The sequence below is a fragment of the Miscanthus floridulus genome, chromosome 4 (assembly GCF_019320115.1).
Source record: "Miscanthus floridulus cultivar M001 chromosome 4, ASM1932011v1, whole genome shotgun sequence".
In the NCBI taxonomy this organism is placed as follows: domain Eukaryota; kingdom Viridiplantae; phylum Streptophyta; class Magnoliopsida; order Poales; family Poaceae; genus Miscanthus; species Miscanthus floridulus.
This window is the reverse complement of record NC_089583.1, coordinates 96,957,511-96,984,517: the sequence shown is the minus strand read 5'-3', so window position 1 is coordinate 96,984,517 and position 27,007 is coordinate 96,957,511. Positions and strand designations below refer to the sequence as shown.

Genomic DNA, 27,007 nt, shown 5'->3' with positions numbered 1-27,007 from the left:
CTTATGTACATAGGGATCGAAAAGGACGCACGCGGCGATCTATGACTACTAATATTTTGATCTCATCAAATATGTTTTTGCCGATATTGGAGAGCCTTATGATGCTAGGCGCCCCTTTCAGCTCATGCAAATTGTCCATACGGTGCTTGGATGTCATAAATGAATGCCATGATGCTAGTGTATTCACACATATATAAAAAATGAGAAAATGTTGCCCTCGTATAGGTGGACATATAGTTAATGTCGCTGACAACGAAACCCCTTGCTGGGGTGTTGGCAAAAGCTTAGCATGTTCGCTTGCTCGTATACGATCGTTGATTATAAGCTGGAACAGTATTTTTCTCTCACACCAAACCAGCCAGCAGTAAATAATCCACGATCATTTACGACGAAACGAACAGGCTGCTAGTTGATGACCCTGGTGCTGACTACAAAATTAATTAGAACAAAGTTTATGAAACATAGATATATATTTTCTTTTATTGTACATGGGTTAGGTTTTCAGAGATTTTGAATGTTCATGTCTCCGGAAAGGACGCGAAGTCTTAACTTTTTGCATGAAAGGAGTCACTGAGGCGACCGAAATGTTAACACCAATTTTAATTGCTCAGTCAATTATTACCTCAAGCAGCTTTCGCTTAGCCTAAGCGGCTGGTCTGGAATAATTAAATTTTGCATTCTATATAATGTTAAAAACAACAACCGTTTCGACTAGTGATTTGAATCAACTGTACTATTTGCTTTTCTACTTTATACATAATTTTTCAGGCATAATTCTTTCGCCCTCGCAAACAGAAGTAGCGGGCGATGCACTTTGGTGTTTGCTCAAGACTTGGGACTATTTATTTCGGCTTGCTAGTATCCTGAGGATGCACTTGGCAAAAGGATATGGCCCACCATACTCATCTGCCAGAAAAGCAAGCTACTCCATCTTACCTTTTGTTGTGTTCATCTTACCTTTCGCTCTGTGGTTTCGTGGAACTTTTCAGAATGGCGAAGTATTTTTAGCCCTTAGGCTTTGGAGGTTGCGGAAACGGTCTGAGATCTTATGCGAAAATAGCAACCTCTTTGTTGTGGGTGGAGCTGTCGATATCGAAGTTTTGACGCATGTCGAGGCTTGCTTCGACGCTCGAGTCGGAGACTACTTGCCTTGGGGAGAAATACGGAAACTGGAGTTTAAAGGGGTACAAAGGATCGGCTCGTTAAAGAAAAACTCACACCTTTTGCCCATAGCGAGTCTCAGGTGGCGAATGGACATTTCTACACGTACGACTCAGGCACGTGACCAAACGCGGCGAAGTAGTGTTCGCGTGGCTTGGCCCGTGAAAGACAAAAATGAATTGCTCGCTCCTCTAGTATTCACATATTGTGCCAAAAGATAACAATATACTCTTTTCATTTTAAATTATAAGACGTTTTAACTTTTCTAGATATGTTGTATTTGCTATGTACAAGATATATACTATCAGCCTCTTTGGCAGGGCTCCTATAGGGGCTTCAGCTCCGGCTCCTGTAGGAGCTGTGCTAAACGCCTGTTTTGGAAAGGGCTCCGCATAGAGAGCTGGTCAAGAGCTGGAGCCATTTTTTGCCTGAATAGGAAAAGCCTAAAAAAACGAGCTTTGTGTGGCTCCTTGCCGTGAGTTCACATCGTCTAGTGCGAAGAAGTCGTTTTACCAAACGTTTTTCAGAACGACTTCAGCTCCTCCAGAGAAGCTGATCCTTCAGAGAAGCCAAAGCATAAACTATTTTCAGAGGAGACATAGTCCAGCCAAACATGCCCTATGTCTTCGTACGTTTGGGACGGATTTACTATTAGTTAAGACGAGCACTCTAGCCGGCCTGGACGAGCTGTCTGCTCAGCTCAGCTCGGCCCCGCGGCCTGGGCGAACAGTCCTGGGGCGAGCGCTATGCTCGGCAGCTTAGGCCTGGCGACTAGCCATAGGCGGTCGAGCACTCTGCTCGGGCTGGCGAGCAGACCTGGCGAACGGCCCTGGGCGGCGGCCTATAGGACCGGCCGAAAAGCAATTAGGCTGGGTTTAGTTTTCAGATTTTTTTTCAAAAAATGTTATAGTAGTCATCACATTGAATCTTACGGTACGTATATAGAATATTAAATATAGATGAAAAAAACTAATTACACAGTTTGGTTGAAAATCACGAGACAAACGTTTTAAGCCTAATTAGTCCATGATTGAACACTAATTACTAAATAAAAACAAAAATGCTACGGTAGTCAAATTTTCAAATTTCACGAACTAAACACAGCCTTATAAAACTTTACGAGTTTACAAGCGAACCTTCGTTTCTATCCCTCCGAGACGAGTCTACGACCTTTCCAGAGCTCACACTTTTTAAGCCAAATATTTTATCAACGAAAAGATAATCTATTTCACCATGTGAAAAGAAGAAGCTTACTGCCTTATTCGCTTGGCTGATAAGTCATGGTTAAAAATACTGTTGACTAATTTATTATAAAAAAAATATTTATTATTAACTGAAAAAGTACGTCACCGAGCGAAAGGGCGGCGACAGGTTTATGTGTTCTCTGTTCGACTGACCCGAGTTTATGCAAAGCCAGACGAAAATCTGGAGCTGCATATATGCGAACGCTGATGGGATCGGCTACGGGAACATCACACCTTACAGTTGACTACGTAATGTATAATTTATCTTCTGTGCGATTCCATAACATTCACGCACCGCTGACAACTTTACATTCGTTGTGTATAAGGATGGCGGCGGGGATATACCCGTCGGCTATCGTCGAAACGTTCTCTTACCCGCTACGGAGAATTTATTCCGTCTCCGTCCCCGTTAACTGTCTCGGGTATAGATTCGCTCATCCCCGTACCCGTCGGGCATCGGTCGGGTAACAGATACCCGACGGATACTACATACCCGATAAACAAGGACACTTGGGGTCGCTGCTTTGCAATCAGAGACGTTTCTTCTTCACTTGGATATAAGTGTCGGAGTCTCAGAGATGCCGAGGAGAAGGAGCGAGGTTGCGAGAAGGACGAGCAAAGGTGACAGAGAGACCAAACTGAGGAAGCAAGGGGCACGAGCGCTCGTGAGACAGGCGTGCTTGTGCCGCTGACGGAGATGGTGAGAAAAAGTTGAACTAGGGTTACTAGAACACACAAACTATATATATGATTGTTCAGATTTGGACAAAAATACCTATGTTGAGCTTCTTTGGGTCTAATAATCGCATGACAGCTCAAATAGTCGGGTTCCCCAACGGGTAACGGGGACGGGTAAACAGGAAACATTTCCGTACCCGTTATACCCGTCGGAGATGGATTATTACCCATTTAGATGCCTACGGGTAAAGATACGATCCCATCTCTATCCCCTAATGGATCAAATACCCGTCGGGTATCGGGTATCGGGGCCCGTTTCCATCTTTAGTTGTGTATATACCTGTTTTACATTTGTGCAGATGTAGCTCAAGCAAGCGAGAAAGCAACTAGAATGTTTTGGCCGTGGATCGATCGGGCAGTTAGGAAGTGAGCATAGCTCAACTGGTTAGGTGAGAGATATGACAATGCATCCAATCATCTGGGTTCAAGTCCTGTCTTATATTGAACTTATGTGCCTATGGCCCTGTTCGTTTGGAGAAATATGAAGGAATTTATGAGAGCATAAACAGTGAAAACCATCCGTGCACGATGAAAACTGGCTGGTTTTCAAACCATCCGAACTGCCCCTATATCTTTTTTTTAATTAATAAAAAACCACCTTGTTCCTTCTCGGTCGGTTCGGGCAACCTTCACCATTGTGCTTCGGCTGCGTATATTCTTGGCCACTTAAAATCACACACACACACGCAACTCCTACCTTTAGCTAGCTACAAAAATAAGTTATTCTGTAGCCACTTTGAGTTACGATAATTAATATATTAATTTACGAGATTACAGTAACTTCTTACTAAGTGGTTTACTATAACGTTATGGTAAATATATCCATGTGTTATAGTAACCCAACTATCATAAATATGTATTGACATTATCGTAAATTAGTATATAAAATTATCGTAAATGAAAGTGGCTACAAAATAACTTATTTTGTAGCTGACTACTGAATACTCTCTCTCTCTCTCTCTCTCTCTCTCTCTCTCTCTATATATATATATATATATATATATATATATATATATATATATATATATATTAATTTAATAGCATTGTATACGTGGAGATCGAAAAGAATGCATGCGGAAATCTGGTGCTGCCGACTACTTTTGATCTCGTTGAATATGGTAGAGTGTTTTTGCCGATATCAGGGGCCATACGATACTAGAGTGCCCCATTTAGCTCATGCGAAATGCTTACGCGGTGAATGGATGTTCTAGACGAACGTCGCAATACAATGTGACGCATGCAATCGCACATAAAAACAATGGAAAAGCATTTTTATTAAGCTTCCCCCTCACGTATCTTCGGAGGATCGAAGTCTTAAGCCTTTAAGCTTTTTATTTAGCTTCGCCCTCGCATATTTTTTGAGGATCGAAGTCTTGAGCCCTTAGGCTTTTTATTTGGCTTTGCCCTCACATATTTTTGATGAGCTCGTAGGCTTTTCATTTAGCTTCATCCTCGTGCATTTTTGGAGTGTCGAAGTCTTGAGCCTTGGACTTTTCGTTTAGCTTCGCCCTCACGTATTTTTAGAGGGTCGAAGTCTTAGTCCCTTAGCCTTTTCTTTTAGCTTCGTCTTCGTGTATTTTTGGAGGATGGAAGTCTTGATTCCTTAGACTTTTCATTTAGCTTTACTCTCGTATATTTTTTGGAGCCGAAGACTTGAGCCCTCCTGCTTCGCCCTCTCGTATCTTCGGAGGGACTAAGACTTCAGCCTTTAGGCTTTTAATTTGCTTTGCCCTCGATTTTTTGAGGGCCGTAGTCTTGTGTATGCAAGTATAATAATAATTATTTGCGGGCACATAAAAATTAAGAAATTATGCCCTTACGAGTACGTAGGAATTAAAAAATTATGCTTATGTACACCGAAAGCAGCCAGTAGCCTTGCGAAAGCACCATCGGTGAATTATCGTCATGTTTGTTTGGTTTATAAGTCGTACTTTTTCAACCAACGAATATTATTTTTCTCTCACAATAAATCAGCCGACAGTATTTTCAGTCATGGCTTATCAGTCAAGCGAACAGAACATATGTGAGCTCAGGACCTTGGGTTTCTAAAGACGAAATGATAATATAAAAATATGCTAATAATAAGTCTGTTGTATGCGATTTGCACTTACTGGTGCTAGTTTCATTGATCCGAATACACCTTCGGAATGAACACCCACGGGCTAACCAGCTCCCTGCGAGTGTAGCTGCTTTTCGTCTCTCACAATAAATCAGCTGGAATAGTATTTCAACTTATTTTTTCAGCAAAACGAACAGGGCCAGAGATCAAAAAAAGAAGATGTGCCTTCGCAGAAACATGTTAAGACTTCAAGGGTAAAAGAAAGAACTCGCTGTATTCAACGTAGAAACGTGGAACAAACCTTTATCGTGAGCCCGGAGCTCAAGTGGTGGCTCTTGTTTCTTTTGCGAATTAAAAACGAAATTTCAGATTTGTGCTAGTATTAGATGTATATATAACTGGTTCCATATGGGGAACCACGTGCTGTTGCGCGGCAACACACGCGTTGCTTTCTACTCCCTCGGGCCTAAAAAAAGATATAATTCTAGTTTTGAACCTGCCAAAATGTCTAGAATTAAAGGTAGAATTGTGTTTTTTTTACGGAGGGAGTAGTTCGCGGCTTTGCACAACACGTCAACACGCACGCTAACCTCCGTCCACCAGGAGGTTAACGTGGTGAGACTAGGACTTCTGTCTGTGTGTTGCGCGGCAACACCGCGTGTTGCTTTCTACTTCCTCTGTCCTAAAAAAAAACATAATTCTAATTTTGAATCTAGCCAAACGTCCAGAATTAAAGTTAGAATTGTGTTTTTTTTTACAGAGGGAGTAGTTCGCGGCTTTACACGACACATCGACACGCATGCTGAAAGTGGTTTTGCAAATCGTCGGGCAAAAGTCGTACATCTCACATCGGCTTATGCTATGGAGCACGCCTATCGGTACCGTGGGATACAAAATCCCACGTGTGTGGCGAGGTGTAGGACACAAAATTGTTTGAAGTGGTTTGCCACTCGTCGGGCAAAAGCCGTACATCTCGTATCGTAGCCCACATGGTTTGACTCATTTTCCATCTTTATTTGTTTTTATTAAGATTTATGTGGGCTGTCTGTTTCGTAGATAGTTTCCGAGGAACTGAGTGGGAACATACTTGCGATATACTTTTTTTCTGGGCGATGCTTTACAACTTTATAAGTAAACTATAGTTTAGGATAGCACAGTTGCTTGTTTTGGCAGCATATGTCGGAGTTTCTTGTTTTGATAGCATATGTTGGAGTCAGATAGCTAAATTTCAGAATTTCTTTAGTACTTGGCGAAAGCAGTATCTCCAATTTTCTTATACTGATGGTCCTACCTAGAAGGTTTTCTTAAAGAAATCACTTTAGATAAATGTCTTGAATTAGTGTCCTATTAGTTCTCTTGGAAGTTTGATGTAGAATAACTCATGTTGCTTTAGAAAACAATAATGGGAGGACGAAGTGAGAGAGCGAATAAAAGAGAGGAAGACGAAGGAGAGTGTTCAGCCCCCCATTTTCTCCTCTCCCCCTTTTATAGGAGAAGAGGTGTGAGAGAAGATTCTCTTTATGTTCCTCGGTGTGGTTCGTATTTACAAAAACACCATTAAAGGCTACTAATGGGTCCTCATGAGATTTGTATTTATAAAAATGCCACTAAAAGCTATGAATAGCCCCTTGGCTATGTAATTGGACCCTAAACATGCTTGTGGGGGGTCCCCAACATATAAATATCCCCCAGTACTAGCCCCTCAACAATTTGGTTCTGATCGAAAGTACAAGACCTAATAGCTTAATACAACAAAGCACGGCCCAATTCCAACCTTCACTCGGCACACAACTTTCGTCTTTTCGTATCTCTGGTTAGCTTTCGACATGTCTTCGACCACCTTCGCTCTAACCTCAAAGATACTATCCTTAGCAGCTTGCTTCTTTGACCTTGAGCCCTTGGTACTCTGTTTTCGCGAGTCAACTTTTGCCAAAGATATTGATGTAGCTAAAGCGGGCGAAGTTGTAGACGCAGGCGAAGTAATATGTTGATGATCACGACATGTCTTCAAGCTTTCACTCACAGGTGCCAGGCAAGGCTTTTGTCTTCAAGCGGATTGGTTGTCTAATGCGCTCCCTGCCTAACCCCTCTTGGCTAGTGTTTGTGCATTAGATTAGTTTGGCGCCAACCCCTCACACCTTTTCGGGCGAAGAGCGAATGGTCACGAAATGAGCCCCTCGGCGCGATCTTTCATATTAGTTTGGCACCAACTCCTCATACTACTTCGGGTGAGGGGTGAAGGGTCACGAAATGAGCCCCTGGGTGCGAGCTTTCATATTAGTTTGGCGCAAACTCCACACACTATTTCGGATGAGGGGTGAAGGGTCGCAAAATGAGCCCCTCGGCGCTAGCTTTCAGATTAGTTTGGCACCAACCCCTCACACCTTTCCGGTCGAGGGGCGAAGGGTCGCTAAATGAACCCCTCGGCGCTAGTTTTCAGATTAGTTTGGTGCCAACCCCTCACACCTTTTCAAGCGGGGGGGGGGGGGGGGGGCGAAAGGTCGCCACATGAGCCCTGACAACGCTTTTTTGGTAATGCAAGGTCATTGGGCTTCTTTCATATCAGTGTGCTTCATTTGTGCGTATTTTTAACAACACGAAAACATTGAGCTTTTATCACATCCTTATGTACATAGGGATCGAAAAGGACGCACGCGGCGATCTATGACTACTAATATTTTGATCTCATCAAATATGTTTTTGCCGATATTGGAGAGCCTTATGATGCTAGGCGCCCCTTTCAGCTCATGCAAATTGTCCATACGGTGCTTGGATGTCATAAATGAATGCCATGATGCTAGTGTATTCACACATATATAAAAAATGAGAAAATGTTGCCCTCGTATAGGTGGACATATAGTTAATGTCGCTGACAACGAAACCCCTTGCTGGGGTGTTGGCAAAAGCTTAGCATGTTCGCTTGCTCGTATACGATCGTTGATTATAAGCTGGAACAGTATTTTTCTCTCACACCAAACCAGCCAGCAGTAAATAATCCACGATCATTTACGACGAAACGAACAGGCTGCTAGTTGATGACCCTGGTGCTGACTACAAAATTAATTAGAACAAAGTTTATGAAACATAGATATATATTTTCTTTTATTGTACATGGGTTAGGTTTTCAGAGATTTTGAATGTTCATGTCTCCGGAAAGGACGCGAAGTCTTAACTTTTTGCATGAAAGGAGTCACTGAGGCGACCGAAATGTTAACACCAATTTTAATTGCTCAGTCAATTATTACCTCAAGCAGCTTTCGCTTAGCCTAAGCGGCTGGTCTGGAATAATTAAATTTTGCATTCTATATAATGTTAAAAACAACAACCGTTTCGACTAGTGATTTGAATCAACTGTACTATTTGCTTTTCTACTTTATACATAATTTTTCAGGCATAATTCTTTCGCCCTCGCAAACAGAAGTAGCGGGCGATGCACTTTGGTGTTTGCTCAAGACTTGGGACTATTTATTTCGGCTTGCTAGTATCCTGAGGATGCACTTGGCAAAAGGATATGGCCCACCATACTCATCTGCCAGAAAAGCAAGCTACTCCATCTTACCTTTTGTTGTGTTCATCTTACCTTTCGCTCTGTGGTTTCGTGGAACTTTTCAGAATGGCGAAGTATTTTTAGCCCTTAGGCTTTGGAGGTTGCGGAAACGGTCTGAGATCTTATGCGAAAATAGCAACCTCTTTGTTGTGGGTGGAGCTGTCGATATCGAAGTTTTGACGCATGTCGAGGCTTGCTTCGACGCTCGAGTCGGAGACTACTTGCCTTGGGGAGAAATACGGAAACTGGAGTTTAAAGGGGTACAAAGGATCGGCTCGTTAAAGAAAAACTCACACCTTTTGCCCATAGCGAGTCTCAGGTGGCGAATGGACATTTCTACACGTACGACTCAGGCACGTGACCAAACGCGGCGAAGTAGTGTTCGCGTGGCTTGGCCCGTGAAAGACAAAAATGAATTGCTCGCTCCTCTAGTATTCACATATTGTGCCAAAAGATAACAATATACTCTTTTCATTTTAAATTATAAGACGTTTTAACTTTTCTAGATATGTTGTATTTGCTATGTACAAGATATATACTATCAGCCTCTTTGGCAGGGCTCCTATAGGGGCTTCAGCTCCGGCTCCTGTAGGAGCTGTGCTAAACGCCTGTTTTGGAAAGGGCTCCGCATAGAGAGCTGGTCAAGAGCTGGAGCCATTTTTTGCCTGAATAGGAAAAGCCTAAAAAAACGAGCTTTGTGTGGCTCCTTGCCGTGAGTTCACATCGTCTAGTGCGAAGAAGTCGTTTTACCAAACGTTTTTCAGAACGACTTCAGCTCCTCCAGAGAAGCTGATCCTTCAGAGAAGCCAAAGCATAAACTATTTTCAGAGGAGACATAGTCCAGCCAAACATGCCCTATGTCTTCGTACGTTTGGGACGGATTTACTATTAGTTAAGACGAGCACTCTAGCCGGCCTGGACGAGCTGTCTGCTCAGCTCAGCTCGGCCCCGCGGCCTGGGCGAACAGTCCTGGGGCGAGCGCTATGCTCGGCAGCTTAGGCCTGGCGACTAGCCATAGGCGGTCGAGCACTCTGCTCGGGCTGGCGAGCAGACCTGGCGAACGGCCCTGGGCGGCGGCCTATAGGACCGGCCGAAAAGCAATTAGGCTGGGTTTAGTTTTCAGATTTTTTTTCAAAAAATGTTATAGTAGTCATCACATTGAATCTTACGGTACGTATATAGAATATTAAATATAGATGAAAAAAACTAATTACACAGTTTGGTTGAAAATCACGAGACAAACGTTTTAAGCCTAATTAGTCCATGATTGAACACTAATTACTAAATAAAAACAAAAATGCTACGGTAGTCAAATTTTCAAATTTCACGAACTAAACACAGCCTTATAAAACTTTACGAGTTTACAAGCGAACCTTCGTTTCTATCCCTCCGAGACGAGTCTACGACCTTTCCAGAGCTCACACTTTTTAAGCCAAATATTTTATCAACGAAAAGATAATCTATTTCACCATGTGAAAAGAAGAAGCTTACTGCCTTATTCGCTTGGCTGATAAGTCATGGTTAAAAATACTGTTGACTAATTTATTATAAAAAAAATATTTATTATTAACTGAAAAAGTACGTCACCGAGCGAAAGGGCGGCGACAGGTTTATGTGTTCTCTGTTCGACTGACCCGAGTTTATGCAAAGCCAGACGAAAATCTGGAGCTGCATATATGCGAACGCTGATGGGATCGGCTACGGGAACATCACACCTTACAGTTGACTACGTAATGTATAATTTATCTTCTGTGCGATTCCATAACATTCACGCACCGCTGACAACTTTACATTCGTTGTGTATAAGGATGGCGGCGGGGATATACCCGTCGGCTATCGTCGAAACGTTCTCTTACCCGCTACGGAGAATTTATTCCGTCTCCGTCCCCGTTAACTGTCTCGGGTATAGATTCGCTCATCCCCGTACCCGTCGGGCATCGGTCGGGTAACAGATACCCGACGGATACTACATACCCGATAAACAAGGACACTTGGGGTCGCTGCTTTGCAATCAGAGACGTTTCTTCTTCACTTGGATATAAGTGTCGGAGTCTCAGAGATGCCGAGGAGAAGGAGCGAGGTTGCGAGAAGGACGAGCAAAGGTGACAGAGAGACCAAACTGAGGAAGCAAGGGGCACGAGCGCTCGTGAGACAGGCGTGCTTGTGCCGCTGACGGAGATGGTGAGAAAAAGTTGAACTAGGGTTACTAGAACACACAAACTATATATATGATTGTTCAGATTTGGACAAAAATACCTATGTTGAGCTTCTTTGGGTCTAATAATCGCATGACAGCTCAAATAGTCGGGTTCCCCAACGGGTAACGGGGACGGGTAAACAGGAAACATTTCCGTACCCGTTATACCCGTCGGAGATGGATTATTACCCATTTAGATGCCTACGGGTAAAGATACGATCCCATCTCTATCCCCTAATGGATCAAATACCCGTCGGGTATCGGGTATCGGGGCCCGTTTCCATCTTTAGTTGTGTATATACCTGTTTTACATTTGTGCAGATGTAGCTCAAGCAAGCGAGAAAGCAACTAGAATGTTTTGGCCGTGGATCGATCGGGCAGTTAGGAAGTGAGCATAGCTCAACTGGTTAGGTGAGAGATATGACAATGCATCCAATCATCTGGGTTCAAGTCCTGTCTTATATTGAACTTATGTGCCTATGGCCCTGTTCGTTTGGAGAAATATGAAGGAATTTATGAGAGCATGAACAGTGAAAACCATCCGTGCACGATGAAAACTGGCTGGTTTTCAAACCATCCGAACTGCCCCTATATCTTTTTTTTAATTAATAAAAAACCACCTTGTTCCTTCTCGGTCGGTTCGGGCAACCTTCACCATTGTGCTTCGGCTGCGTATATTCTTGGCCACTTAAAATCACACACACACACGCAACTCCTACCTTTAGCTAGCTACAAAAATAAGTTATTCTGTAGCCACTTTGAGTTACGATAATTAATATATTAATTTACGAGATTACAGTAACTTCTTACTAAGTGGTTTACTATAACGTTATGGTAAATATATCCATGTGTTATAGTAACCCAACTATCATAAATATGTATTGACATTATCGTAAATTAGTATATAAAATTATCGTAAATGAAAGTGGCTACAAAATAACTTATTTTGTAGCTGACTACTGAATACTCTCTCTCTCTCTCTCTCTCTCTCTCTCTCTCTCTCTATATATATATATATATATATATATATATATATATATATATATATATATATATATATTAATTTAATAGCATTGTATACGTGGAGATCGAAAAGAATGCATGCGGAAATCTGGTGCTGCCGACTACTTTTGATCTCGTTGAATATGGTAGAGTGTTTTTGCCGATATCAGGGGCCATACGATACTAGAGTGCCCCATTTAGCTCATGCGAAATGCTTACGCGGTGAATGGATGTTCTAGACGAACGTCGCAATACAATGTGACGCATGCAATCGCACATAAAAACAATGGAAAAGCATTTTTATTAAGCTTCCCCCTCACGTATCTTCGGAGGATCGAAGTCTTAAGCCTTTAAGCTTTTTATTTAGCTTCGCCCTCGCATATTTTTTGAGGATCGAAGTCTTGAGCCCTTAGGCTTTTTATTTGGCTTTGCCCTCACATATTTTTGATGAGCTCGTAGGCTTTTCATTTAGCTTCATCCTCGTGCATTTTTGGAGTGTCGAAGTCTTGAGCCTTGGACTTTTCGTTTAGCTTCGCCCTCACGTATTTTTAGAGGGTCGAAGTCTTAGTCCCTTAGCCTTTTCTTTTAGCTTCGTCTTCGTGTATTTTTGGAGGATGGAAGTCTTGATTCCTTAGACTTTTCATTTAGCTTTACTCTCGTATATTTTTTGGAGCCGAAGACTTGAGCCCTCCTGCTTCGCCCTCTCGTATCTTCGGAGGGACTAAGACTTCAGCCTTTAGGCTTTTAATTTGCTTTGCCCTCGATTTTTTGAGGGCCGTAGTCTTGTGTATGCAAGTATAATAATAATTATTTGCGGGCACATAAAAATTAAGAAATTATGCCCTTACGAGTACGTAGGAATTAAAAAATTATGCTTATGTACACCGAAAGCAGCCAGTAGCCTTGCGAAAGCACCATCGGTGAATTATCGTCATGTTTGTTTGGTTTATAAGTCGTACTTTTTCAACCAACGAATATTATTTTTCTCTCACAATAAATCAGCCGACAGTATTTTCAGTCATGGCTTATCAGTCAAGCGAACAGAACATATGTGAGCTCAGGACCTTGGGTTTCTAAAGACGAAATGATAATATAAAAATATGCTAATAATAAGTCTGTTGTATGCGATTTGCACTTACTGGTGCTAGTTTCATTGATCCGAATACACCTTCGGAATGAACACCCACGGGCTAACCAGCTCCCTGCGAGTGTAGCTGCTTTTCGTCTCTCACAATAAATCAGCTGGAATAGTATTTCAACTTATTTTTTCAGCAAAACGAACAGGGCCAGAGATCAAAAAAAGAAGATGTGCCTTCGCAGAAACATGTTAAGACTTCAAGGGTAAAAGAAAGAACTCGCTGTATTCAACGTAGAAACGTGGAACAAACCTTTATCGTGAGCCCGGAGCTCAAGTGGTGGCTCTTGTTTCTTTTGCGAATTAAAAACGAAATTTCAGATTTGTGCTAGTATTAGATGTATATATAACTGGTTCCATATGGGGAACCACGTGCTGTTGCGCGGCAACACACGCGTTGCTTTCTACTCCCTCGGGCCTAAAAAAAAGATATAATTCTAGTTTTGAACCTGCCAAAATGTCTAGAATTAAAGGTAGAATTGTGTTTTTTTTACGGAGGGAGTAGTTCGCGGCTTTGCACAACACGTCAACACGCACGCTAACCTCCGTCCACCAGGAGGTTAACGTGGTGAGACTAGGACTTCTGTCTGTGTGTTGCGCGGCAACACCGCGTGTTGCTTTCTACTTCCTCTGTCCTAAAAAAAAAACATAATTCTAATTTTGAATCTAGCCAAACGTCCAGAATTAAAGTTAGAATTGTGTTTTTTTTTACAGAGGGAGTAGTTCGCGGCTTTACACGACACATCGACACGCATGCTGACCTCCGTAGGAGCTTAACGTGGTGAGACTGGGACTTCTGTCTGTGTGTTGCGCGGCAACACCACACATTGCTTTCTACTTCCTTTGTCTGAAACTTACCTGAAATTGGCTGGTTGAATTGTTGTGAGAAAAAATACTATTTCGGTTGAAAAAAAACAAGTCGAACAAACTGATTTCTGGGTAAGCCGAACGGAGCATAATTTTAGTTTTGAACCTGGCCAAACGTCCAGAATAAAAGGTAGAATTTTGTTTTTTTACGGAGGTTATAGTTCACGGCTTTACACGACAGGTCGACACACCGGGAGCTTAACGTGGTGAGACTGGACTTCTGTCTGTGTGTTGCGCGGCAACACCGCGCGTTGTTTTCTACTCCCTCCATAATTTTAGTTTTGAACCTGACCAAACGTCCAGAATTAAATGTAGAATTGTATTTTGTTTGGACGGAGGGAGTAGTTCGTGGCTTTACACGACACGTCGACACGCACGCTGACCTCCATCCACCGGGAGCTTAACGTGGTGAGACTGGGACTTCTATTTGTGTGTGACTGTACGAGACATGGAGAGGGATCGACGTCGTGCGCCGCGCGTCGGCCATGCTGGGTGATTAGACCGAGGTGGCTGGACGATGGGCGTCGTACGCCTTCGTGGCGCCGCACAGATACAGTCCCCGTGGTAGGTATGGTATGCGGAAGTCCATCGAGCGCCCGGTGTGTGTGTCTGCGTCCACCTACCCTACGGTTTGCATTGGGTAAACCTTAACCACACGAACTAATCACATGAAGTGGTTCGAGCTTAGCAGCCTATGTGGCCACTCTACAAGTACGTACATGCACCATGCTGCTGACATATATTAAGACGTGCACAAAAAACAAATGGACTGAGATTTACTACCTTTATTTTTATATATGTCGTACTAGCTTTATTTTAAGTCAGACATTTGGTAATTTAGCAATAATTTTTAAAAATATGTGTACAGTTTCATAACGTGTGAATCATATATTATAAAAGTATTTTTCATGGTGAACCTAAAAATGTAAATTTATGTTGTTAACCTTATATTACAATGTTTTTAAAAGTTGATGATCAAAGATAGAAATATTTGGCTTAGGACAAAAAATAATATAATATGTAAAAAAAATGGAGCTAGGGAGTAGATGAAAAAGCTAGATATACATGGAGTAGAGCTTATAGAATATTGGTCTACATAATCAACCAGAGATTAAGCTGAAAAGAACTCCCCCTAGCTAGGGATCGATGTTGGTGGGGAGTCGCCACCATGAAGGATGAAATACCCGATGTATGTCCATAAACGTAAGTAAGTGTAACAGTAGCCAAAAAAAGAAGATGCGAAAAATCTGTCTGTGATTAACACTGTTTTATTGAGACGAGAAAGGATGGTCCGTATTATTGGCATTGATTGATAAATTCAATCATAAATTTGCATACCCCAAAACTCGAATAAACACTAGCTTAGACGACGTCCCTGATTCGACCGACGGCCGATCGAGATGAAACCATGCACATGCACCTCAAAAAACTAAACAGCTCGGAGAAGAAGATGAAAAAGAAACTCGATCGACCATAACTACTGCTAGGTTAACGACGCCTTTAGTGTGCGCCGCAACCAAATAATCAGCGACCCTGCAGACTCTCCACCAACCGCAGCTCTCCTGATTCATCTTGTCGCATGCATGCCGCATGCGACGGCTGCATTCAGTCCGTCCGATCCTACTCCATGGAGTAGCAGCACTGCTTGAACGCCTCCAGGTTGTGCTCGAACACCGGCACGAAGGCGTCCACGCTGCCGTCGCCCAGGTACGACGGCACCAGGAACAGCATCCCCTCCGTGGGGAAGTAGGACGGCATGAAGTAGCTCGGGCTGCCGGCGCCGAAGTCCAGCTCGTAGAACGGGAACGTCAGCCAGCTGTCCACCTCCAGGTCCGGGCACAGCACGTCCTTGAGCACGGCCGTCGTCTCCAGCCCTTCCTTCTCCACGGCGCCGGAGCTCGCGAAGTCCACGAACGACTGGAAGTAGGCGCCGTCCGCCCGCGCGACGGCGTCGTGGATCGACTGCGCCGCGTGCTTCATCGGTCGGTTGAGAAAGACTGGTTATAAGTTTTAGCCAGAGATTAAAAAGAGAAATCAAAGTTCTTCAAAAATTTTAAAATTTAATTTCAAATAGAATTTAAACTAGTAAATGATTTCAAATGAAAACGTTGTCAACTACAAAGTTGCATAACTTTTCGATATCTACGACTTTTATTTTGAACATTTCTCCATCCGAGGTCATTTGAAAAATTCAAATTTTTAATTTGAGAAATCGAACGTAATTTTCGTTAGATAGATGATCTCAAATAAAAATATTTGGACATCCAAACGATCTTAAATTAAAAAGTTTAAACTACAAAGTTGTAGATTTCATCGAGTACTGCAACTTTGATATAAAGTTCGTCTTAATCAGACATCATATGAGAAACTTATGAAGTTTTCTTGTAGCATATCACTGTGAGTTCAAGCCACGAACCGACAGTGATAGTATCAGTGTCGGTTCTTGGCTAAAACCGGCAGTGATGACCCAATATCACTGTCGGTTCTTGGCTAAAACCAATAGTGAAGACTCGAATATCAGTGTCGGTTGATCCTATTATTATCGGTTTTAGTCAAAAACCGACAGTGATGGACTATCACTGTCGGTTTCTTAAAATCCAGCAGTGATGAGGCTGGCAGTGATGTCCAATTCTATACTAGTGTGCCTTCTCCTCCGTCTTTTGTGATGTTTGGCATGCCAGATTTGTTAATGTACTTATGTACATTTGGATGTGCATATATTACTATATAAACTATACTTTCTTCCTACAACTACCAGTCGCTAAAATAAGGTTCTAGACTGTTGTTTATGATGATCATTGACGATTACCTGAATCACGAACACATGGCCAGTAGGAAGGTACAGAAGCAGGGATCAGTTCGTGGGTTTTCCTTTCTAAACAAGAGTGGGTAAACAAGAGTGGGTAGGAACTGATATTGTTCAGTGGCCATCGATCGGCCCAATGCCGTTGCAGACATTGCAAGCAAACAAACGCAGAATGTGTTAAATGAGAGTTATCCATATTTCATTTCTTACTCCTTACCGTACTCTAACTGATCTCCTAAATTTTTCCTACTTTACACTATATTGATATGGGTCCTGTTTATTGGTCACACTTGTCAGCTTTATGAGAAGAGAGAAAGGAAGAATAGGGAAGAGGATGAGGGACTCCTACATCTGATGACAAATAAGGCATTTTCATATTTATTTTAATCCATAAAAATAACGCAATAAAAAAGAGAGTGAAGTCATGAATGAAAAGACAGAAACAGTTCATGACAAAAGTTAACATGATGATAAGACAAATTATAGAGCCGAAACATATGTGAAACATTGTTTTACATAGCTGAAGCATCACAGACATGATCATAAATATTAAAAATGTGTTCTCAAATATCAAGACCATGATGATCACAAAAATAAAAGGAACCAGAAAACCAGCATAATCATCCAAATCAACCAAACAGAACATGTTGAATATGAAAGCAGTATTGCCTAGAAACATCATGATATTGATAATGAAACTCAGAAGAGGGTGAAGAAGATTATACCCTGCGGCGGAGCCGCTCGCACCAGGAAAGGCCATGGTGGTGCTTTGTTGTTGTAGTCGTCCCGCTCGATGCAGTGCAGACAAGGACGCCGTGAAGAAGCACCGCTACTGGTTCACCAGCGAGTAGTCGTGTCACCACTGACACTCCCCAAAAACGTAATCGCCCGTCTTCACCCGAGCAGGTGAAGCCCACGACGGAGACGCGTTTCGGAGGCCTACTCTTCCATCTCTGGTGCTCGCCGGAGGTGGAACGGGAAGAACATGCGCTGCTGGAGAGTGGTGTACTTCGCCAAGAGAGCTTAACCGAGAGGGGAGGATTTGTTTTATAGGCAGAGGCCAGAAGACGAGAAGCCGACGGCACCGAGGGGTCACACCTCCCTTCTGCGGTGGAAGAGACGGAGACGGAGAGCCCCTGCGGCGGAAGAGACGGAGACGGAGAGCCAGGAGTCACGGGAGTTACCAGAAACTCCTCCAATCAATTCGTCTCGCCGCCCGCCTGCCTGCCTGCCTCGCCACGCCACGCCTCGCCACGCCTCGCCACGCCACGCCACGCCACGCCACGCCACGCCCACGCCCACGCCCACGCGCACGGGCACGGGCTCGGGCCGGGCCGGGCGGCGGCGGCGGCGGCGCGCGCGCGCGCGTGTGGCATCCAGGTGACCCACTTTTACTTCTCAAATAGATCGATCAATGATCAAGTATTTAAGTAGAGTCGTCTCTCGATTAAATTCCCATATGGTACAAAACCATTAATGTACATGTACGGACCATAGAGTTTAATAGAGATATTAAATAAATGGGCCAAGCCCATAATATCTAACAATCCCCACCAAACTCTAGGGTACGCAGTTTGAAATTCTCAGAACCACATTCCTTTTATATACCAGTGTTTTGATGGAGACTGTTAAGTTGAACATCCATCTAGAAAGCTAGCTACACTCATCCACAACTGAACAATGGACAGAACCTTGAATTGACAGTTTTATGCGAGATGAGTTTCACATAACCTCTTAACTGATACTAGGCTGCCAAGTGCCTTCCCTCTGTTTTGAAGCATATAAGTCACACTTCGAGGCCTTTTCATGAGCATCTAGAGATTACCCATATCTCATAGATTGTGACTAGCAATCGAGCTCATATAGGTGTGTTCCTTATAGGATGTTCTGTAGGACAACATCCCCGCTATACCAAGCCGCTCGGATCACATTAAGAACTTAATCATCCTGCCTAACAGTATTAGAGAGACGGTGCATCTCCAACGAACTGAGCTATAATCTAAGGGGTCTCTCCCTCAGTCAATCAACAGCTTGTTTCGCCATCCTAATTCACGGGATCTCCGATCACATAGGATAGGTTACCACTGTTGATGGCTCTATGTGGGTCTCAAACCCAGTTCCCTCGACGCACCTTCTATCACATTGCGTGACAGACCCTTAGTGAATTGATCTGCCAGATTATTTGATGTATGGACATAGTCCAATGCAATTACTCCGGAGTTTCTCAGTTTTCTGACAGTCTTCAAACTTCTCTTCACATGCTTTGTGGACTTCATGTTATCCTTAGAACTGTTTACCTTAGTGATCACAGTTTGATTATCACAGTTCATGGAAATTGCTGGGATTGGTTTCTCAACAATCGGCAAATCCATCAGGAGATCACGGAGCCACTCTGCCTCAGCACTAGCGGTATCCAATGCGGTCAGTTCTGCTTCCATTGTAGACTTCGTTAAGATAGTCTGCTTGCAAGACTTCCAAGAAACAGCACCACCTCCAAGTAGAAACACGTATCCACTCGTGGCATACAGCTGATCCGCATCAGAAATCCAATTAGCATCACAATAACCCTCTAGTACCCTCGGATACCCGGAAAAGTGAATGCTGTAACTCATTGTCCCTTTCAAATAGCGCAGCACTCTCTCAAGAGCATTCCAGTGAGTATCTCCCGGATTTGACACAAACCGGCTCAGTTTGCTTACAGCGAACGAGATATCAGGCCTGGTTGCGCTAGCTAGGTACATAAGAGAACCAATTATCTGTGAATATCTCAATTGGTCTCTTGCAATTCTGTGATTCTTCCTCAAATGAATACTTGGATCGTATGGAGTAGGAGCAGGCGTACACTCATTGTACCCAAATCGGTTCAAGATCTTTTCCACATAGTGAGACTGCATAAGAGTTACCCCACCATTTCCTTCCTCCCTTGAAAGCTTAATGTTGAGAATAACATCAGCCTCTCCCAAGTCTTTCATCTCAAAGTTACTCGACAAAAAATCTTTTACTTCTTTAATCACATTTAGATTGTTGCCAAATATTAATATATCATCCACATATAAGCATAGTATCACACCATCACCACCACCAAACCGATAATATACACATTTATCAGCTTCATTCACAACAAAGCCGGCTGATGTTAAAGTTTTATCAAACTTCTCATGCCACTGCTTGGGGGCTTGCTTTAGGCCGTACAGGGACTTCAATAACTTACAGACTTTACCCTCTTGACCATTTGCAATAAACCCATCAGGCTGATCCATGTAGATCTCTTCCTCAAGCTCTCCATTTAGGAAGGCTGTCTTAACATCCATCTGATGAATGAAAAGACCATGTGAGGCAGCCAGGGATAGCAACACACGAATGGTCGTCAATCGAGCAACAGGTGAGTAAGTATCAAAGTAATCTTCACCTTCCTTCTGTGTATAACCCTTAGCAACAAGCCTAGCTTTGTACTTCTCAATTGTACCATCAGGCCTCAGCTTCTTTTTAAACACCCATTTACAGCCCACAGGTTTGCAACCAAATGGACGATCAACCACTTCCCACGTCCCATTAGACATAATGGAGTTCATCTCACTTTGCACTGCCTCCTTCCACATGTCAGAATCAGGAGAAGAGTATGCCTCAGAAATGGTTGTGGGAGTGTCATCCACGAGATATATAATAAAGTCTTCTCCAAAGGATTTTGCAACTCTTTGCCTCTTACTCCTTCGAGTGACAGTATTATCATCCTTCTCAGGATTTTGCTCAAGCTCATAGGTGTTATCATCAGCGTGTATATTTGATTCATGAAGTTCAGGAATAGAATCATGACTAGACATTCTAGATGCACTTATTTTCATTGGAAATTCATTCTCAAAGAATGTGGCATCTCTAGACTCCATGACCGTTCCAACAGCCACATCAGGAGCACTAGAATTTATTATTAAAAAACAATAGCCCACACTATGAATGGCATAGCCTAAGAAAACACAATCTACAGTTTTTGGTCCAAGCTTTCGCTTTTTGTTTATTGGCACATTCACTTTGGCCAAACAACCCCAAACGCGAAGATAAGAAATATTTAATCTCTTTTTCTCCCAATCCTCAAATGGAGTGATTTCTTTGTTCTTTGTGGGCACTCTATTTAGGACATGATTCGCAGTTAAAATTGCCTCACCCCACCATTCCTTAGATAAACCAGCTGTCTCCAACATGGCATTCACCAAGTCAGTTAGAGTGCGGTTCTTTCTTTCAGCAATCCCATTGGATTGTGGTGAGTATGGAGGTGTCCTCTCATGAATTATACCGTGCACCGCGCAAAACTCAGAAAATTCATTAGAGAAATATTCTCCCCCGCGATCGGACCGCAACCGTTTGATATGCTTTTCAAGTTGATTCTCAGCCTCGGCTTTAAAGGTTTTAAAATAATGTAATGCCTCATCTTTTGTTTTAATTAGGTACACATAGCAATATCGAGTGCAATCATCTATGAACGTTATGAAGTATCTCTTACCACCTTTTGTCAAAATTCCGTTCATTTCACAAATATCGGAATGGATGAGATCAAGTGGTGCCAACTCTCTCGCCACAGCTGCCTTGTGAGGCTTGCGAGGTTGTTTTGCCTCAACGCATGTATGACATTTGGAGCTTTTGGCAACGTCAAATTTAGGAATTAAATTCAAACCAGCTAAGCGGGACATGCAACCAAGATTAACATGACATAATCGAGAATGCCAAACATTCATCTCAACATTAACGTTATTAACGACATTATTCACTGCAAGAGGTAAAGTATCAACCAAAGACAAGCGGAACAAGCCTCCGCTCTCATAGCCTTTTCCAACAAAGGTTCCATACTTTGACATAACACATTTATTCGACTCAAACACAAGTTTAAAACCGTCTCGACATAGCAGAGAGCCACTAATAAGATTTTTCCTTATTGAGGGGACATGATGCACGTTCTTGAGTTGCACGGTCTTCCCCGAAGTAAGCTTCATATCCACCGTACCAACACCATGAACACCAGCACGCGCGCCATTCCCCATCAGCAAGGCTCCACTCCTCCCGACCTGGTAAAAAGAAAACAAGGACTTATCAGCACACACATGTATATTTGCACCTGTATCAACCCACCAATCAGGTGAGGAACAAACTGTAAATGCAGATAAATTACCATACCCAGCAGCGTCTGCATCAGTCTCAATGGTGTTGACTGTCTTCGCCTTTGGTGGGAGCTTCCACTTAGCCTCAGGACACTCTCTAGAAAAGTGCCCAGTGTTCCCACAAGTGAAGCAGTTCATCTTTGCCTTGTCTAATCCCATCTTCTTAATATTACCTTTCTTGAAGAAGGTAGTGGATTTCTGCTTAAGCTCCTGCTGGGGCTTCTTCTTTTGTGGCTTAGGACGAAACTTTTGCACCACATGTGCACTAGTAGTCGCCTCACCATTCCCGCCCTTGCTCTTTCCCTTAACATCCTTTGCTCTTGCCTTGTCCTCAACATCAAGAGTGCCAACAAGTTCAGCAATGCTAAACTGCTGCCTCTTGTGTTTCAAGGTAGTAGCAAAATCAGTCCAGGAAGGTGGCAGCTTAGCAATAATGCAACCTGCCACGAACCTGTCAGGGAGAGGACAGCCGTACAGCTCCAATTCCTTCACCAGTCCCTGTATCTCATGAGCCTGTTCGACTACAGGACGGTTATCCACCATCTTGTAGTCATGGAACTGCTCCATGATGTACAGCTCAGAACCGGCGTCGGAAAGAATGTACCGGGCCTCAAGGGCTTCCCACACAGCTCTGCCAGTCGGGAGTGGTATGTAGGCATCAACCAGAGAATCATTGATGATGCTCAACAGTGCAGCCTTGCACATGGTCTCAGCATGTCCCCAAGCCTGCTCATCCTCATCAGATCTCACAGTAGCAGGCTGCTCATTGAGCACATGACCACAGCGCATGGCCGACAACCACAGAAGGGCTTTCTCACGCCACCTCTTGTAGTGAGTGCCCTCAAACGGCGTAGGCTTTAGCATGCCCGCAAAGCCAACAGATGAAAATGGCCTGAAATTACGTTTTTGGATTGATGACAAATAAGGCATTTTCATATTTATTTTAATCCATAAAAATAACGCAATAAAAAAGAGAGTGAAGTCATGAATGAAAAGACAGAAACAGTTCATGACAAAAGTTAACATGATGATAAGACAAATTATAGAGCCGAAACATATGTGAAACATTGTTTTACATAGCTGAAGCATCACAGACATGATCATAAATATTAAAAATGTGTTCTCAAATATCAAGACCATGATGATCACAAAAATAAAAGGAACCAGAAAACCAGCATAATCATCCAAATCAACCAAACAGAACATGTTGAATATGAAAGCAGTATTGCCTAGAAACATCATGATATTGATAATGAAACTCAGAAGAGGGTGAAGAAGATTATACCCTGCGGCGGAGCCGCTCGCACCAGGAAAGGCCATGATGGTGCTTTGTTGTTGTAGTCGTCCCGCTCGATGCAGTGCAGACAAGGACGCCGTGAAGAAGCACCGCTACTGGTTCACCAGCGAGTAGTCGTGTCACCACTGACACTCCCCAAAAACGTAATCGCCCGTCTTCACCCGAGCAGGTGAAGCCCACGACGGAGACGCGTTTCGGAGGCCTACTCTTCCATCTCTGGTGCTCGCCGGAGGTGGAACGGGAAGAACATGCGCTGCTGGAGAGTGGTGTACTTCGCCAAGAGAGCTTAACCGAGAGGGGAGGATTTGTTTTATAGGCAGAGGCCAGAAGACGAGAAGCCGACGGCACCGAGGGGTCACACCTCCCTTCTGCGGTGGAAGAGACGGAGACGGAGAGCCCCTGCGGCGGAAGAGACGGAGACGGAGAGCCAGGAGTCACAGGAGTTACCAGAAACTCCTCCAATCAATTCCAATCAATTCGTCAGTTTCAAAAATAAAGGCCTCGCCCGCCCGTCCGCTCGCTCGCCGCCCGCCGCCGCCCGCCGCCTGCCACGCCACGCCACGCCCACGCCCACGGGCTCGGGCCGGGCCGGGCGGCGGCGCGCGCGCGCGCGCGTGTGGCATCCAGGTGACCCACTTTTACTTCTCAAATAGATCGATCAATGATCAAGTATTTAAGTAGAGTCGTCTCTCGATTAAATTCCCATATGGTACAAAACCATTAATGTACATGTACGGACCATAGAGTTTAATAGAGATATTAAATAAATGGGCCAAGCCCATAATATCTAACAATATCTAACAACATCTAGAGGATTAGGAGAGAGAAATGAGAGTCCCTCATCCATTGAGGTTTGAATAGGAGCTCGGTTGAAAAGTGTTTTATGAGTTTGAGCTCTCAAAATAGGACGATGGCTCACTTAGGAGTTTGGTTGGAGTTACCCTTGTCCCATGACCACGCCAAATAAAAAGTCAATGCTACTTGGCACCAACTCCGGCTATCCGAGCGATCCACCCAGATTCCTAGCTATCTGGTCTCATCTGACGATGTCGCTTGCTCCAGAAGCTAAATGGAGCGAGATTAATCATACAGTGGAGTAGTTCCTAACACACTAGCAACAGTGACCACAAAATTAAGGTCAAATGGAATCTATTACGCCATACATTCTACTCCGTAGCTAGTAAGTAGAACACCTGGAACTGAAGCAATGCTGATGATCAGAAAAGGTTGAGGACCACAGATCGGTCCTCGTACAGGTAAAAAAAAGTAACTTATTATTATAGGTCCTCGTACAACTACTAACCTAGCAGTAGTACATAATCCTTTTAGAAAATGTGTATATACATGCACGTATGGGGATATGGAAATACTGGGTGCATATATACGTATATATGGAAAATATATACCGAATACGGTTTTACGGTGATAATAATAGTAACAATCAACGTTTCATGCATGCACGCAAGTATATGAATACACAGAAGCGGTATAATTAGTCACGCATAGCATAGCTCAATTTGACACTTAGTAGTGCCGCTGGGGCTGGGCATGCATGCATGCACAAGAGTTAGTTGAAGCTAGCTACTCCATGGAGTAGCAGCACTGCTTGAACGCCTCCAGGTTGTGCTCGAACACCGGCACGAAGGCGTCCACGCTGCCGTCGCCCAGGTACGACGGCACCAGGAACAGCATCCCCTCCGTGGGGAAGTAGGACGGCATGAAGTAGCTCGGGCTGCCGGCGCCGAAGTCCAGCTCGTAGAACGGGAACGTCAGCCAGCTGTCCACCTCCAGGTCCGGGCACAGCACGTCCTTACAGGTGGCGCTGGGCGCCAGCGCCTCCTTCTCCGCGGCGCCCGACGTCGCGAAGTCGATGAACGACCTGAAGTAGCTGCCGTCCACGCGCGCCACCTCGTCGTGGATCACCTGCGCCGCGTGCTTCAGCGGCCGCCCCAGCAGGTCCACCACCGTCGCGGTCGGGAACGCCCGGAGGACCAGGTTGCCGAAGTACTCGGCGAGGAGGACGAGGCGGTGGCGCCCGTCCACGGACAGCCGGATCTGCGACATGGTGCGCGACAGGTGCGCCAGGATGGTCTCAAACCGGCTGAACGGCCGCCCGCGGCCTTCCGACGCCCTGGCGCGGAGCACCGCGAAGAAGTCCTTGGTGAGGTGCGCCTTGTGGATCACGATGTTCTCCACCGCGCCCTCGCCGCAGCCGTGGCCGTGCTTCTCGGCGGGCGACGGCCGGTACCACTCCCTGCTGCGGTGGTCGAAGTCTACGCGGGGCGAGGCGCTCGGCTTGAAGAGCCCCGCCTGGTGGTGCACGGGAGGCAGGCCCCTGGTGGCGCGTCCCCACGCCACGAGGAAGATGCTGGTGGCGTGGCCGTCGGCCACGACGTGGTTGGACGTGAACCCGACGGCGAGGGAGCCGCACCGGAACCGGGTCAGCTGCAGGAGCACCACCTCCTGGAGCTCCTCCTCCAGGTCCGGGTGCAGCCGGAGCAGCTCCGGGGTGGGCTTGGCGGGCGCCATGTCTACGAGGTTAGCGTCCACGCTCGCCTCCACGAAGCGCGCGCCGCGGTCGTTGAGCAGCACCGCGGGCGTGCCATCGGGGGCCTCCCCGAGCTGCCCCGCGAATACGCGGTACTCGGCCAGCACCGCGGCCAGGCCGTTCTCGATGGTAGCCGTGGACGGCGGGGCCGGTGGCGGGAAGGCGTAGATAATGGCCATCTGCATCTTGTACGTGACACTGTCGAAGATGGACAGGGGGATGTACTCGTCCGCACTCGCCGTCGCTGGGGCTGCACCGGCATTGTAAGCGGGCTTGACGAGCTTGGAGCTCAGCACCTTAACGTCCACTGCTGTCGAAGTTGAACGTAACTAATGCTGGTGCGGTCGTTCTTTCGCGGATCGATCAGCAAGCAATGCAATGCAAGCTAAGAGTTGGCAATAACAAGAGAGCAAGGACTTGATCGAGCTCGGGGTCTCGTACTGCGTGACTCCTTGTTGCTTGCTTGCAATGCTTGGCGCCTTGGGGGTGTACATTTTGCTGCACTCGTGCCGTGCGGTTTATATAGGAGTACCAAGCGCGGGCTAAGAAATGGTTGTCGTGGGAGTGATGGCTCCCTCGCAGTAACTAATATTACTATGATGTTTTCAAACTTCGACGAACCGGCCGCTTCTCGCTCGATCGTTAACTTCTTCTGTGTTTGACTGTTTGATGGATTCTAACAACGTGCATGCTGTCATGCTGAATGTAATAACTTAAAGTTCTAGTCTACAGTACTGTACTAGTGTAACAATTCCTAACTAGATGCCGAGAACAAGCACGAGCTTGCCTGCATGGATGTATATTGTCAGTACTTACTCTTTCAGCATGTGGCATGTGCGTTCAACACAATTTTGAAGTGCCTGCGCTGAACTGTGAATAGAGCTTAGGGACCACCATGGCAGCACCACAGCTGTACATGTATTATTGCTATAACTTTTACATATAATACTGCTATAACTTTTACATACACTACCGGAATCCTCAAATTTACCGAGTGTTTTTATATTAATCGAGTGTATTTCCTCGAGCACTCGACAAATAAATTCTTTACCGGATGCTATACTAAAAACACTCAGAAAAAAAAAACACTCGACAAAGAGAAGAGTTTGCCGAGTGTTAAACAAAAAAAACATTCGGCAAATAGGGACTTTATTGAGTGTAAAAAAATCACTTGATAAAAAAGCAGGTTTGCCGAGTGTTCCAAAACAACACACGGCAAAGGAAAAAAAAAACGCCCACCCCTAAACTCCTGCCCCTCG

General features: G+C 44.5%; 1 protein-coding gene across 1 annotated transcript; it reads right to left on the bottom strand.

The window, feature by feature from the left end:
• Nucleotides 1–15,570: 15,570 nt before the first annotated feature.
• Nucleotides 15,571–26,645, bottom strand: LOC136548863 (putrescine hydroxycinnamoyltransferase 3-like). Its single transcript, XM_066540237.1, has 3 exons — nucleotides 26,609–26,645; nucleotides 25,124–26,055; nucleotides 15,571–15,912 (listed from the first exon to the last, which is right to left on the bottom strand). The coding sequence occupies exons 1-3, from the start codon at nucleotides 26,643–26,645 to the stop codon at nucleotides 15,571–15,573; spliced, it is 1,311 nt and encodes a 436-aa protein (XP_066396334.1).
• Between the last annotated feature and the right edge of the window lie 362 nt (nucleotides 26,646–27,007).

Bases quoted from the DNA above. Each gene is read 5' to 3' on its own strand.
- LOC136548863 (XM_066540237.1), bottom strand. From the start codon at position 26,645: ATGGTGGTCCCTAAGCTCTATTCACAGTTCAGCGCAG. The intron at 26,056-26,608 runs GCACTTCAAAAT...CTTCGACAGCAG, and splicing joins CTATTCACAGTTCAGCGCAG to TGGACGTTAAGGTGCTGAGC. The intron at 15,913-25,123 runs GTGATCCACGAC...CACGCGGCGCAG, and splicing joins CGCTGAAGCACGCGGCGCAG to TCGATCCACGACGCCGTCGC.